Source organism: Crinia signifera, chromosome 7, assembly GCF_055691185.1.
Source record: "Crinia signifera chromosome 7, ASM5569118v1, whole genome shotgun sequence".
Classification (NCBI taxonomy): Eukaryota; Metazoa; Chordata; class Amphibia; order Anura; family Myobatrachidae; genus Crinia; species Crinia signifera.
In genome coordinates this window covers 162,289,716-162,304,376 of record NC_139223.1, presented here as the reverse complement: position 1 = coordinate 162,304,376, position 14,661 = coordinate 162,289,716, and the positions used below count along the sequence as shown (strand labels likewise).

The following is a 14,661-nucleotide window of genomic DNA, read 5'->3' as shown; positions in this document are numbered from 1 at the left end:
CCAGTTACTGTGAGGGTGGCACACTAGTATAGTACACTATCCCCTGAGGCTACTATTTTTTGTTACCATTTACTGGTCCTAAATTGCCTTATACCGGAAGTCATTGTTTTTGCTCATTTATGTGTTCTGTTAGGCGCTGCAGAACCCTTCTGGCGCCATATAACATGATACTATTCTGTAGTGATTCTGCCTCTTGTCCCTGCAGGAGTGTTTCTGCGGGAGCTCGGTTACGGTACCTGAGATAGAGGGCGTCCTGTGGCTGAAGGATGATGGAAAAAAGTCCTGGAAAAAGCGATATTTCTTACTCCGAGCATCTGGAATTTACTATGTGCCTAAAGGGAAGGCAAAGGTGAGATTGCGGCGTGCGGCATCGCCCTATGTACTATACCACATGTAATAACAGTATTATTACAGGATAACATTCGCAGAGTCCACCGTGGTGAATGTGATTTCAAGGGTCCACACAATAAAGGAGGGGTCCAATATGTGTACATCTCCAATCAATGCCTTTAGTAACTAAGACAAACCTTTATCATCACCCAACATATTCAGGCCTGTGGCCACAAGATAACACCAAAGATTATAAATGTATCACACAATACCAGAGATATGAACACAATACAGATTTGTGATACACAGCTGTACAATTTTTACAATCTTGTAATGTAAGGTTTTTGTTAAAGGGTATTATAGATTATTTTACCCTACGCTTTTCGTCTCCACGTGAGACTTCATCAGGGGTATCAATAGTATAGAATAGGAAACAATTGTGAGGTGATGGAATGGTTCAGTCAGACTGGTCGTCCAGCAGATAATCAAACATATGCTGCGTACACATTAGACAGTCATGTGTGCCTAACGACCTCGTTACTGACGGGAACAGGTAGGGGATGCCGGTATTGGTGTGCATGCCTTCTGTGACGAGCGTTAGGACATTGCTAAAGACCCGGGAGAGCGTGCATCATTAATGATATAGTGCAGACACATTAGACGACATGCGTGAGAATATTGTTAACGTTCGTCGTTATTGTGCATTATCGCATCATCTAATGTGTAGTTATCGAATTAAAGTAACATCGCATCTGAAACTTGTGTGCAATGTCACAAATAAATGAATGAGTCTGAATGGTAGCCAGATATACTGTACAATGGTTGCCACTTCTTGGCAATGATGTGGTCGGAACACCGCCTTATGTATGAAGCAAGTTCTAACACCGTGATATATACCCACACACACTAGTATTTTTGAGATATGAATTATCTAGGCGCTAGTTTGCACCCTCTCCCCTCCTCAAATCTAGTAGCAACAGTGACACCTGCTGGTTGTACCTGTAAATACACCACACGGCCTATAGTTACATGAAATGTATCTTCTCTCTAACCAATGAGTGACGGCATCTGATTTGTTGGGATTCCTTTGTCTGCAGGCATCTCGCGACCTTGTCTGCTTCCTGCAACTGGATCATGTCAATATTTACTATGGCCAGGAGTACCGCAGCAAATACAAGGCACCCACGGACTACTGCCTGGTACTAAAGGTAAGACCACGCATTCCCCCGCTTGTCTATTTGGGAGGAGATGAGTCTGTGCCATTTGCAGCCTCTGGCATTTGGTTGGCACAGAGTGGACATACATCATGAGGGTAAGATCCCGCCACACTCCTAAGTTGCCTACTTTTTTAGTATGCTGCCACTCAGTGGTTGAATGTTGAATTGCGAATCTGATTAATTATCCTGCTGCTGTCAGTATGATTATCCTCGTTACATTACAGCATAATTCAGGGCACATGTTACCCCATGCCATCATGTGCCCACTTGCCCTCTCCCATCCTTCGTCCCCCACCCAGTGCTCTGTCCTGTACCCACTTACCTTCTGTGGAGCCGGGCACGGTAGAATAAAGCGACCGCCGGTGAATTATTGTCTTCCGCGCCCTCTGCACGCTCATTGGGTTTCGCACGAGGGGATTGTGCAGCGGTGACATCATGTGCATTAGTGGTATTAGCACAGCAGATGGGTGATGTCGGGCGACCTGGTGACAATGTGTCATGTTCCGGGTCATTGCCCACTAGCGTAAATCAGGAGCCATATGAGGCCTTTTAGTGATTCCCCTGGGGACCATGTCAGCTTCTGTGATGATTATGTCATAGTGTTATTGATCAGGAATTGCAGTCTCTGTAGCAGCATGTGTGCAGTATGATTTACATGGTGGGGTCATAAAAGTATTTACTGTGATCAGGAGAACCTGTGTACTGTACTGTATATACCGCTAGTACAAGTCTGTGTGTGTGTCACAACTGTGATCAGGAGAACCTGTGTACTGTACTGTATATACCGCTAGTACAAGTCTGTGTGTGTCACAACTGTGATCAGGAGAACCTGTGTACTGTACTGTATATACCGCTAGTACAAGTCTTTGTGTGTCACAACTGTGATCAGGAGACCAGTGTACTGTACTGTATATACCGCTAGTACAAGTCTGTGTGTGTCACAACTGTGATCAGCAGGACCTGTGTACTGTACTGTATATACCGCTAGTACAAGTCTGTGTGTGTCACAACTGTAGTCAGGAGAACCTGTGTACTGTACTGTATATACCACTAGTACAAGTCTGTGTGTGTCACAACTGTGATCAGGAGAACCTGTGTACTGTACTGTATATACCGCTAGTACAAGTCTGTGTGTGTCACAACTGTGATAAGGAGACCGGTGTACTGTACTGTATATACCGCTAGTACAAGTCTGTGTGTGTCACAACTGTGATAAGGAGACCGGTGTACTGTACTGTATATACCGCTAGTACAAGTCTGTGTGTGTCACAACTGTGATAAGGAGACCGGTGTACTGTATATACCGCTAGTACAAGTCTGTGTGTGTCACAACTGTGATCAGGAGAACCTGTGTACTGTACTGTATATACCGCTAGTACAAGTCTGTGTGTGTCACAACCAGTGTTCCCTCTAAGCTGTGCACGCGTGCGCGCGCACACAACTCGACGAGCGTGCGCACAGACATTACAACAGAGCGCACAAAGCAGCAGTGGTCCCTTTTTGCAGTTGTGGACTCAATTAATGTGTGTTTCACCCATTAACTACATTGTGTGCTGTGTTTTAAATGTTTAATACCATTTTGAAGTAAAGTTAACACATATGCTGAACGTCATTTTCCAGTTATATGTAAGTGACGCACAAAAATTAAAATTTCCTTCCAAAGTTGCACAAACAAAATCTTTTGCCGCACACAGCCTTCGTAAAATTAGAGGGAACATTGGTCACAACTGTGATCAGGAGAACCTTTGTACTGTACTGTATATACCGCTAGTACAAGTCTGTGTGTGTCACAACTGTGATAAGGAGACTGGTGTACTGTATATACCGCTAGTACAAGTCTGTGTGTGTCACAACTGTGATCAGGAGAACCTGTGTACTGTACTGTATATACCGCTAGTAAAAGTCTGTGTGTGTCACAACTGTGATCAGGAGAACCTGTGTACTGTACTGTATATACCGCTAGTACAAGTCTGTGTGTGTCACAACTGTGATAAGGAGACCGGTGTACTGTACTGTATATACCGCTAGTACAAGTCTGTGTGTGTCACAACTGTGATCAGCAGGACCGGTGTACTGTACTGTATATACCGCTAGTACAAGTCTGTGTGTGTCACAACTGTGATCAGCAGGACCGGTGTACTGTACTGTATATACCGCTAGTACAAGTCTGTGTGTGTCACAACTGTGATAAGGAGACCGGTGTACTGTATATACCGCTAGTACAAGTCTGTGTGTGTCACAACTGTGATCAGGAGAACCTGTGTACTGTACTGTATATACCGCTAGTACAAGTCTGTGTGTGTCACAACTGTGATCAGGAGAACCTGTGTACTGTACTGTATATACCGCTAGTACAAGTCTGTGTGTGTCACAACTGTGATAAGGAGACCGGTGTACTGTACTGTATATACCGCTAGTACAAGTCTGTGTGTGTCACAACTGTGATCAGGAGAACCTGTGTACTGTATATACCGCTAGTACAAGTCTGTGTGTGTCACAACTGTGATAAGGAGACCGGTGTACTGTACTGTATATACCGCTAGTACAAGTCTGTGTGTGTCACAACTGTGATCAGGAGAACCTGTGTACTGTACTGTATATACCGCTAGTACAAGTCTGTGTGTGTCACAACTGTGATCAGGAGAACCTGTGTACTGTACTGTATATACCGCTAGTACAAGTCTGTGTGTGTCACAACTGTGATAAGGAGACCGGTGTACTGTATATACCGCTAGTACAAGTCTGTGTGTGTCATAACTGTGATAAGGAAAACCTGTGTACTGTACTGTATATACCGCTAGCACAAGTCTGTGTGTGTCACAACTGTGATAAGGAGAACCTGTGTACTGTACTGTATATACCGCTAGTACAAGTCTGTGTGTGTCACAACTGTGATAAGGAGAACCTGTGTACTGTATATACCGCTAGCACAAGTCTGTGTGTGTCACAACTGTGATAAGGAGAACCTGTGTACTGTACTGTATATACCGCTAGTACAAGTCTGTGTGTGTCACAACTGTGATAAGGAGACCGGTGTACTGTATATAACGCTAGTACAAGTCTGTGTGTGTCACAACTGTGATAAGGAGACCGGTGTACTGTACTGTATATACCGCTAGTACAAGTCTGTGTGTGTCACAACTGTGATAAGGAGAACCTGTGTACTGTACTGTATATACCGCTAGTACAAGTCTGTGTGTGTCACAACTGTGATCAGGAGAACCTGTGTACTGTACTGTATATACCTCTAGTACAAGTCTGTGTGTGTCACAACTGTGATCAGGAGAACCTGTGTACTGTACTGTATATACCTCTAGTACAAGTCTGTGTGTGTGTGTGTTTTATGCTTTGGTGTTTATTTTGGGATAGGGTCATATTGTCTACAGCATTTAGGTCTACAAGCACTAGGTCGACCTGCATTTAGGTCGACAGGGTCATTAGGTCGACAGGGTCATTAGGTCGACTTTTATAAGGTCGACAGGGTCATTAGGTCGACATGGGGAAGGTCGACATGGGGTCATTTGACTTTTTTATGAGTCGACATGTGCCGACAGGCGGTATTTCATGCCCTACCATCCACTAGGGCGTGGTGGGAGAATAAAATAGTGTGCTGAGCGTAGCGAGGCACTGTGCCCGAAGCATGGCCAGCGGACGCGGTGCTATGTTTACTCTGTCGACGCTTGAAAAAAAAAATGTCGACTTTTTCACTGTCAACCTTATACCTGTCGACCTAACCCATGTCGACTTTCAGTCAGGTCGACCTAAATGCAAGTCGACCGCATGGTGTAGACCTAATGCTTGTAGACCTAAATGCAGTCTGACGAATGATCCGATTCCTTTATTTTTGACAGTACCCTGTTTGGTGCAGCTCTGTGTAATGTCAGCTCCTTACTGATACCCACCGCACATAACACTACAATAAGTGTGACGCACACATGCTGTATATTACAGCGGACCTGTATAATTGTTACCACATTGGTGGATGGATGAGCAGGAAGTGGCAAATGTGTTCTGTATCCCAGCTAGGTGTCTGGCACTGGTGCACCTTGGCGCGGCCGGTGGGAATACGCCTGGGCGCGGCCGGTGGGAATATTGCAGAAGACTTGTCATATGTGTATAAAGTACAATACGCGGTACACTATTCCTCTAACTCACTATTATTCTCTCCTTCCCAGCATCCTCAAATTCAGAAAAAGTCGCAGTATATCAAGTACCTGTGCTGCGATGACGTCAGGACGTTACATCAGTGGATCAACGGTATCAGAATAGCGAAGGTAATCTATGTCTCTAGTCTGCGCACATCTTACACCAGGCTGTAATGGTGACAGTGGGAGGGACGGCATGGGTCATAGAAACTGTGCTACCTTGGGCACTATGTCACCTCTATAGGTCTCCGTCTCTCCTGTGTTGTCACTTCCCTGTGACCTCTATAGGTGTCCGTCTCTCCTGTGCAGTGTCACTTCCCTGTGACCTCTATAGGTGTCCGTCTCTCCTGTGCAGTGTCACTTCCCTGTGACCTCTACAGGTGTCCGTCTCTCCTGTGCAGTGTCACTTCCCTGTGACCTCTATAGGTGTCCATCTCTCCTGTGCGGTGTCGCTTCCCTGTGACCTCTATAGGTGTTCATCTCTCCTGTGCGGTGTCACTTCCCTGTGACCTCTATAGGTGTCCATCTCTCCTGTGCGGTGTCACTTCCCTGTGACCTCTATAGATCTCCGTCTCTCCTGTGCAGTGTCACTTCCCTTTGACCTCTATAGGTCTCCGTCTCTCCTGTGCAGTGTCACTTCCCTGTGACCTCTATAGGTGTCCGTCTCTCCTGTGCGGTGTCACTTCCCTGTGACCTTCTATAGGTCTCCGTCTCTCCTGTGCGGTGTCACTTCCCTGTGACCTCTATAGGTCTCCGTCTCTCCTGTGTTGTCACTTCCCTGTGACCTCTATAGTTGTCCATCTCTCCTGTGCGGTGTCACTTCCCTGTGACCTCTATAGGTGTCCATCTCTCCTGTGCAGTGTCACTTCCCTTTGACCTCTATAGGTCTCCGTCTCTCCTGTGCAGTGTCACTTCCCTGTGACCTCTATAGGTGTCCGTCTCTCCTGTGCGGTGTCACTTCCCTGTGACCTTCTATAGGTCTCCGTCTCTCCTGTGCGGTGTCACTTCCCTGTGACCTCTATAGGTCTCCGTCTCTCCTGTGTTGTCACTTCCCTGTGACCTCTATAGTTGTCCATCTCTCCTGTGCGGTGTCACTTCCCTGTGACCTCTATAGGTGTCCATCTCTCCTGTGCGGAGTCACTTCCCTGTGACCTCTATAGGTCTCCGTCTCTCCTGTGCGGAGTCACTTCCCTGTGACCTCTATAGGTCTCCGTCTCTCCTGTGCGGTGTCACTTCCCTGTGACCTCTATAGGTGTCCGTCTCTCCTGTGCGGTGTCACTTCCCTGTGACCTCTATAGGTGTCCGTCTCTCCTGTGCGGTGTCACTTCCCTGTGACCTCTATAGGTGTCCGTCTCTCCTGTGCGGTGTCACTTCCCTGTGACCTCTATAGGTGCCCGTCTCTCCTGTGCAGTGTCACTTCCCTGTGACCTCTATAGGTCTCCGTCTCTTCTGTGCGGTGTCACTTCCCTGTGACCTCTATAGGTGTCCGTCTCTCCTGTGCGGTGTCACTTCCCTGAGACCTCTATAGGTGTCCGTCTCTCCTGTGCGGTGTCACTCCCCTGTGACCTCTATAGGTGTCCATCTCTCCTGTGCGGTGTCACTTCCCTGTGACCTCTATAGGTGTCCATCTCTCCTGTGCGGTGTCACTTCCCTGTGACCTCTATAGGTGTCCATCTCTCCTGTGCGGTGTCACTTCCCTGTGACCTCTATAGGTGTCCATCTCTCCTGTGCGGTGTCACTTCCCTGTGACCTCTATAGGTGTCCACCTCTCCTGTGCGGTGTCACTTCCCTGTGACCTCTATAGGTGTCCGTCTCTCCTGTGCGGTGTCACTTCCCTGTGACCTCTATAGGTCTCCGTCTCTCCTGTGCGGTGTCACTTCCCTGTGACCTCTATAGGTGTCTGTCTCTCCTGTGCGGTGTCACTTCCCTGTGACCTCCTATAGGTCTCCGTCTCTCCTGTGCGGTGTCACTTCCCTGTGACCTCTATAGGTCTCCGTCTCTCCTGTGTTGTCACTTCCCTGTGACCTCTATAGGTGTCCATCTCTCCTGTGCGGTGTCACTTCCCTGTGACCTCTATAGGTGTCCATCTCTCCTGTGCGGTGTCGCTTCCCTGTGACCTCTATAGGTGTCCATCTCTCCTGTGCGGTGTCGCTTCCCTGTGACCTCTATAGGTGTCCTTCTCTCCTGTGCTGTGTCGCTTCCCTGTGACCTCTATAGGTGTCCGTCTCTCCTGTGCTGTGTCGCTTCCCTGTGACCTCTATAGGTGTCCTTCTCTCCTGTGCTGTGTCGCTTCCCTGTGACCTTTATAGGTGTCCTTCTCTCCTGTGCTGTGTCGCTTCCCTGTGACCTTTATAGGTGTCCATCTCTCCTGTGCGGTGTCACTTCCCTGTGACCTCTATAGGTGTCCATCTCTCCTGTGCGGTGTCACTTCCCTGTGACCTCTATAGGTGTCCGTCTCTCCTCAGTGCCACAGGGATATACGTAATGCCTCATCCCGCACTGTGCTCTGCAGATGGACAAATCCGCCTCTGGTACCAACGTAACTTACAGCTCCACATGCTGGTATCCAGCCATAGGAATACAGTATGACCACTGCAGCATTGCCAACTGCCAGGAGCCCCTGTGTTATGCCCAGCATGGGATGGGGTATACCTGCTCCCCTGGCCGCAGGTTGTGTCCATGTTCTATGTAGTGTGACCTGGATGGTCATCCTCCATGTGTCTGACCTAATGCATCACCTTGTAACCTTCCAGTACGGGAAGCAGCTCTACACCAACTACCAGGAGGCCTTGAAGCGGACAGAAGCCGCGTATGATTGGACGTCTCTGTCCAGTTCCAGCATGAAATCTGGATCCAGCTCTTCTAGTTTACCAGGTAAATGTGAAGTCTTGATAAATGATAAATCATGATGAATTGAGTGCATGGATTAGAGTGTTTGCAGTGTCTTGTGTAAGGTACGGGTGAATGGATATGTTTTTTAGATGCATGTCACACGATTTAGAGACAGATTGAATGTGAGGAATGAAGGACAGTTCAGCTTCAAGGATGACCCCTAGGCAGCGAGCTTGTGGGGGGTAGGATTACTTGTAGTGTTCTCAACAGTTAGTAACTACTCTTGGCTGGTGGGAATATAATTAATTTTGTTTTGGAAATGTTGAGTTTGAGATGGCGAGAAGACATCCAAGATGAGATGGCAGAGAGACATTCAGAGACACGGAGCAATACTGATAGTGACAATTCCGGGGAGGGTAGGTAGATCTGAGTATCATCCTCATACAGGTGATACTGAAAGAGCTGATTAGTTTACCAAGTGAGGAGGTATAGACTGACAAAAAAATCAGAGGACCTAAGACTGAGCCCTGAGGTCTCCAAATGACAGAGGTAGTGAGGAGGAGGTGGAATCAGAGAAACGAACACTGAAGGAGCAGTTAGATAGGTAAGATGTGAACCAGGAAATGCTGTATCACTAAGACCTAGGGAGTGCAGTGTTTGTATGAGAAGAGAGTGGTCAACAGTGTCAAAGCAGAAAGATCTAGAAGAATAAGTAGTGAATAATGGCCTTTAGACATCAGTGGCCAGATCATTCACCACTTCAGTCAGTGCAGTGTCTGTGGAGTGTTGGGAACGAAAGCCGGACTGGTGTGGGGTCCAATGAGTTGTGTGGGGTCCAATGAGTTGTGTGGGAATAGTAAATCTTATATGTGAAGAAGTCCATTGGAATACAAGATTTACGCCTTTTACGCTCAACTTTACATGAGGATTTTGTCGGTGTTTGGTTGAATTCGGGTGTCACGGTTGACATCTAAGTCCATATGGAGTGTGGTGGGTAGCTGGAGCCACTTCAGTGCGGTTTCTGGGTAAGGTGTGATAGAGCCATCTCAGGAGAAGTGAAAGCAGCAATAGGTGCGATCAGGGAGAAGGCAAGATCATTAGTAACATTAATATTTCTGAGGGTTTACAGTGGGCTAGATTTTTTTTTTATGGTGACCGTTTGTGTATGTTGCTATAAATGTAGAATGGAAATAAACATCTCATGAGTGTTAACAAGAGGGGAGTAAATAAATGAGGAAGCAATGTGTGTAGAGGGGCGAGTGGCAGGGAGAGTGAACGATGGAATTGCTATGGAGGGAATACCATGGAGAGAGATGCAGAAGAGCAATTTGTGGTACGTGGTGTGTTTGAAGGGTTATTTAGCGTTAGAGCCTAATGAGTTGCAATTGTTTAGCACTCAAATTCCTGTCTGCTCCTGGATTCATCACTGTGAGGGTGGAAGTATATTCGTTTCTGTGCTCTTTATACAGAATCCCAGTCGAATCATTCAAACCAATCAGACAGCGGACTCTCTGACTCACTGGCCGGTTGCCATGTGCGTTCCCAGAGCATCGTCAGCTCCATCTTCTCCGAAGCCTGGAAACGAGGGACCCAGCTGGAAGAGTCCAGCAAGGTAGCAGCACATAATGCCCATGTTCAGAAGTAATGCACTACAAGTAGCAGGCTGCTGGGATCTATAGCTGGCTTTCTGTGCCTGATTTCCCATCACATAATGTACAGCCATGCATAGTGTCCATCCCCTCTACATAATATCACCCCATTGTTATGTTGCCATGTGGCCGTCCCACTGGGTAAGTTTGTTGTGTTTTGATAAAAAAAAATCTTTGTAATAATAAAAAAAATGGTATTTCATGACGTCATCTAATTAACATATTGCCATCATTGAAGTATGCACTATATTGTCAGCATGGGGAACGGCGCATTACATGTCTGCATCGTGTTTGCTGTTCTGACGCCACGCATTTTGTTTCACTGCTCGTGTTTCTCCTGTCGCCTCGTTGTCCCAGGTTCCAATTGTGAAGCCCACGTCTAAGGCCACCAAGCCCACAGCGATTTGTAGCGGCCAGTATTAAGGTCAGGGGTCATCTGAAAAACACATTTAACCTGGATGTTGTTACCTGGAATTCTCCAGACTAACTTTCTAAAGAATCCTTAATCCTTTCCTGAAAACAAGAACAAATCTTAACACCAATCTCCCCCCACCCCTCCCCCCCGGCTTCTAGATAACTTTTTCCTTGCCCAATATTAATTCTGTTACTTTCTGAAAGTAGTCACGAACGTGGTTGTGGCAGCCACCTCTTATGTGGCCACAAAACCAAAGTGGCCTGAAATAAAAGCTCATGTGGCTGATAATGATTTAAATGCAAATCTGGATTTTAGTCTTTCTGGGCTGATAATACACCTGCCAGTGACTGCAAGCGCCATGCGTATGCCATCACCGCGACCTCAGCGCTCCGCCAGTGTCTGAATGTCCTGATCGTAAGATCCTGAAACCTATTCTCATCCAGAGGAACATCTAAAGCAGGCTTGTCCAACCTGCGGCCCTCCAGATGTGCTAAAACTACTTATCCCAGCATGCCTTGCCACAGTTCGGCTATTAGGGAATGCTAGAATGATGGCAGTGCATGCTGGGATGTGTAGTTTTAGCACATCTGGAGGGCCGCAGGTTGGACATGCCTGATCTAAAGCATTAGGCCGGAAGCCTCTGAGGGTCCGGCGTGCAGACTGAGAACATAGGGGCGTGCATTGTCCATCAGTGCTTCCTTATAATGCGCAATCCTTTAGCGGATGGGTGTATAAGCCAAATTCTGTTTAGCATCCCATTCTAGACCACTTCATGGAATGTGATGTAGAACCTTTTATCCCCAATTCTACATAGTTATTTTATACCCTCCATTAGCCTGCAGGACAGAAGAGTTACAGCATCCAGGCAAGGAGAATACATCATTACTGCTTTCTATTTTATAGAGATCCACTCCGTAAACGGCAAATAATGCAGAGTTGGGGGTAAGGCAGTAAGAGTACAAGTAACTTTGCCCCTTGGTAAAACCATTTGCACATAAGCCCCAAAATAAAGTAGATAAAGAGAACGTGGCTCATACTGGGACACAAGGGGCTGCTCTTCTTCTTGCTACTGGCCAATGGGCTGCTTCATATTTTACAGGGCGTGGTTCTTAGAGCAGGAACGGAAGCTGTCTCCGCTTACCTTGCTGCTTGCCGCATTTCACTCATCGCTGGTTTCCTTGTAATGTCGTCTGTTGGCCGCAGGTCTTTCTGTGTAACAAATACTGACGCCCAATCACAGTCCTGTGTCTCATTTCTTCCCTTTCTGTTTGTTTGTTTGCATCTTTTACACCAAATATTATCCCGGCAGATTTCTGGTCCCGGTGCTAGATGTTGCATTTTCTAATTGCTGTTTGTATGTAATTGCTGCACACTGATACAGCGATGTATCTGTAATTCGTCCTCCTGCCTCCCTCTGTTGATTCATTGTGACGTCCACGTGTGGTGTTTGTAGAACCACTGTATGTGTCCACTTATATTCATGTCTGTTTTTTATTGTTGTTTTAGGCTCGGATTGAGACCTTAACTCGTCCCTTAACTTCACTGACCCCTCAGTCCCAGGTGCAGATAAGAGCGATCTCTCCACATGCTGCACCTCAGTCTTCACCACTTACCCCACCTCCTCCTCTACCTCCACCACCTCCTCCTCCCCCTCCTCCGCCTCCTCCTCCTCTTCCCACTCAATCCAAGTCCACCCCGACTCTGTTTGCCAAGTACAGTACCATTACTAGGTTGCAAAATGCCGCCCAGTACCCCGGACCTCATTTCAAGGCACCATCAGCGAGCCAAACGACTCAGCACATCACACTAGGTGCGAAACCTCAAATGATTGTGACCCCAAATGGGGCTATTCCACCGCCACCACCTCCTCCTCCCCCTCCTCCACCACCTCCTCCTGGCTCTGCAATGGCAATGCTAAGACCTAACCCATGTACGCCATCCATGCCTCAGTTTACACCTCCACCACCTGCTTTCAAGATTAATCAAGTCCCCCACAATAACATTGTCCAGGCTGCTCAGCCTCCTCCACCTCCACCTTTGCCACCACCTCCGCCGCCTCCTCCGCCACCACCTCCACCACCACCTCCATTCCAAGCTCCAACCAAACATTTTGTGCCTGGTGGTAAAATTACAGCCCCCATTTCTGTTGCACCAACAACTGTAGCTTTGGGACCTCCTACAGCACCCAAAAAGCAGTTAAACTTCACCCCCGCACTTACTCAACAACCTTTAGCACCCCCATTGCTGCCAACAGGTCCAACACCACCTCCAACATTACCAAAACAGCAGAGTTTCTCTGCCAAGCCCCTGTCCTCCCCGCTGTCTCCTATGCCCTCGGTGAAACAAATTGCTAGTCAGTTCCCACTTCCACCTCCGTCAGACACTCCCAAGCCAGCAACGCCAAGCACGGCTCCCCAATCTCCCCCAGCTGTGAAAGCAAAACCAAAATGGCAGCCGTTTTCTGTCCCATCACCTGAATTTCCTCCTCCTCCCCCTGAGAGCAGTTTAGCACTACTTCCGCCGCCGCCTCCTCCACCCCCACCTCCTCCATCAACATCCCCTGTCCCACCACCTTCTCCGACTCCAGATAAAACTGGTTCCCCTGTTAAAAAGGCAAGCAAGACATCAAGCCCAGGAGGCAAAAAACCTCCACCCACTCCCCAACGCAACTCTAGTATTAAATCCAACAGCTCTGCGGAGTACTATGAGTCCAAGAAGTCTTCTGTCGACAGCCTTGTCTCCAAGTTTACTGAACCTCCTTCATCTCCATCTAAGGAGGCTATCCCCCCACCTGCAGCCCCACCAAAGCCTGTCAAACTTAATCTTTCAGGGGTAAACTTGCCCATGGTTTTTCAGCAAGGAAATCTCTCTTTACTTTCGGCAAAAGAGTCCACCACAGAATTTCCATCTCCACCATATGAATCGGAATCCGATTTCCCACCTCCGCCTGCAGATCTTGAGCTTCTCCCCCCTCCACCTCCACCTACAGATGGCCCACCAGTTTTGTTTTCTGGAAATACTTCTCCAAAAGTGGCCGTGGTGAACCCGCAGCCCCAAACATGGTCAAAGTCATCTGTAAAGAAAGCACCGCCCCCGACTAGGCCGAAACGGAATGACAGCATGAAGCTAATGCAAGCTGAAACAGCAGATCCTCCTCCGGCCAGTCCTCAACCACCAACTTCGCCTAAAGCGGTCCTCAGTGTACAGCCTGGGTTCCTCGCTGACCTAAACAAGACTCTGCAGCGGAAGTCTATTACAAGACACAGTTCTCTCTCATCTGCCCGTTTATCGAGGCCAGAACCTACTGCAACTATGGATGACATGGTACTACCGCCTCCACCCCCAGAACTAATGGGTGATCATCAAAAGGCGAATTGCTATGGAGGGAGCCATTTATCAGGCTATGCAACATTACGAAGGGGTCCACCTCCAGCCCCACCTAAAAGAGACCAGAATACCAAACTTTCTAGAGACTGGTAACCCAAGACATAAACTTTTTTTGGTGACTAGATTAACACTTGTCTGACTAATGTACTATGACTTTAGGATCCTTGTATGATAATGCCTCAAGGCGAATGTCACATCGGGAGGGTCACTGCGCACTTCCGTTCTTCAGCAGAAACCGTTTCTGGTGATCCGTTGCTCATCCCCAGTACAGACAGGACCAAACCAGAATTCAGATCCTACATATACAGAAACCTTTTTGTAGCGTATGTTGGTGTGCAGTGTGTTCCTGCATGTGTTCCTGCGGTAGGCATATAACTGTCATTATTATAGCAGCTGTACAATAAAGTATGACCAGAAGGTTTTATTTCATTATGTCTGTTTTAGTGAGCCACAGCGACAAGTGTACGAAGACCCGATACTGGCGCGGCGGCTTTCCCAGCTCTGGTTCCGTCTCCGCACTTAGATTTAACTTTTTATTCTTTTTATCAGCTTGTAACAGAGGACAGTAAGTTATGTACTAAGGTCTCACTTACCTTAATAGGTGCTATTGTGTGTTACTGTATGTCATTCCACCAAATGTTTCCCAGATCCCGGCGTAGTCTACTATACACAGAGTCTAGCCTCCC

At 47.5% G+C, this 14,661-nt stretch overlaps 1 protein-coding gene across 5 annotated transcripts in view; it reads left to right on the top strand.

The window, feature by feature from the left end:
- The window catches only part of RAPH1 (Ras association (RalGDS/AF-6) and pleckstrin homology domains 1), a 92,949-nt gene extending 78,545 nt beyond the window's left edge, over positions 1-14,404 (top strand). For 2 of the 5 annotated variants that reach the window (XM_083154207.1, XM_083154210.1), the window contains 6 exons: positions 206-349; positions 1,428-1,538; positions 5,723-5,821; positions 8,446-8,566; positions 9,994-10,139; positions 12,095-14,404. In XM_083154207.1, the coding sequence (XP_083010333.1) occupies positions 206-349; positions 1,428-1,538; positions 5,723-5,821; positions 8,446-8,566; positions 9,994-10,139; positions 12,095-14,068 (2,595 nt within the window). In that variant the 3' untranslated portion in view covers positions 14,069-14,404. Of the gene's footprint in view, positions 1-205; positions 350-1,427; positions 1,539-5,722; positions 5,822-8,445; positions 8,567-9,993; positions 10,140-10,530; positions 10,598-12,094 lie in introns of all 5 variants that reach the window. The other 3 variants (XM_083154209.1, XM_083154211.1, XM_083154212.1) reach the window with 2 other exon arrangements.
- The last annotated feature ends 257 nt before the right edge of the window (positions 14,405-14,661 follow it).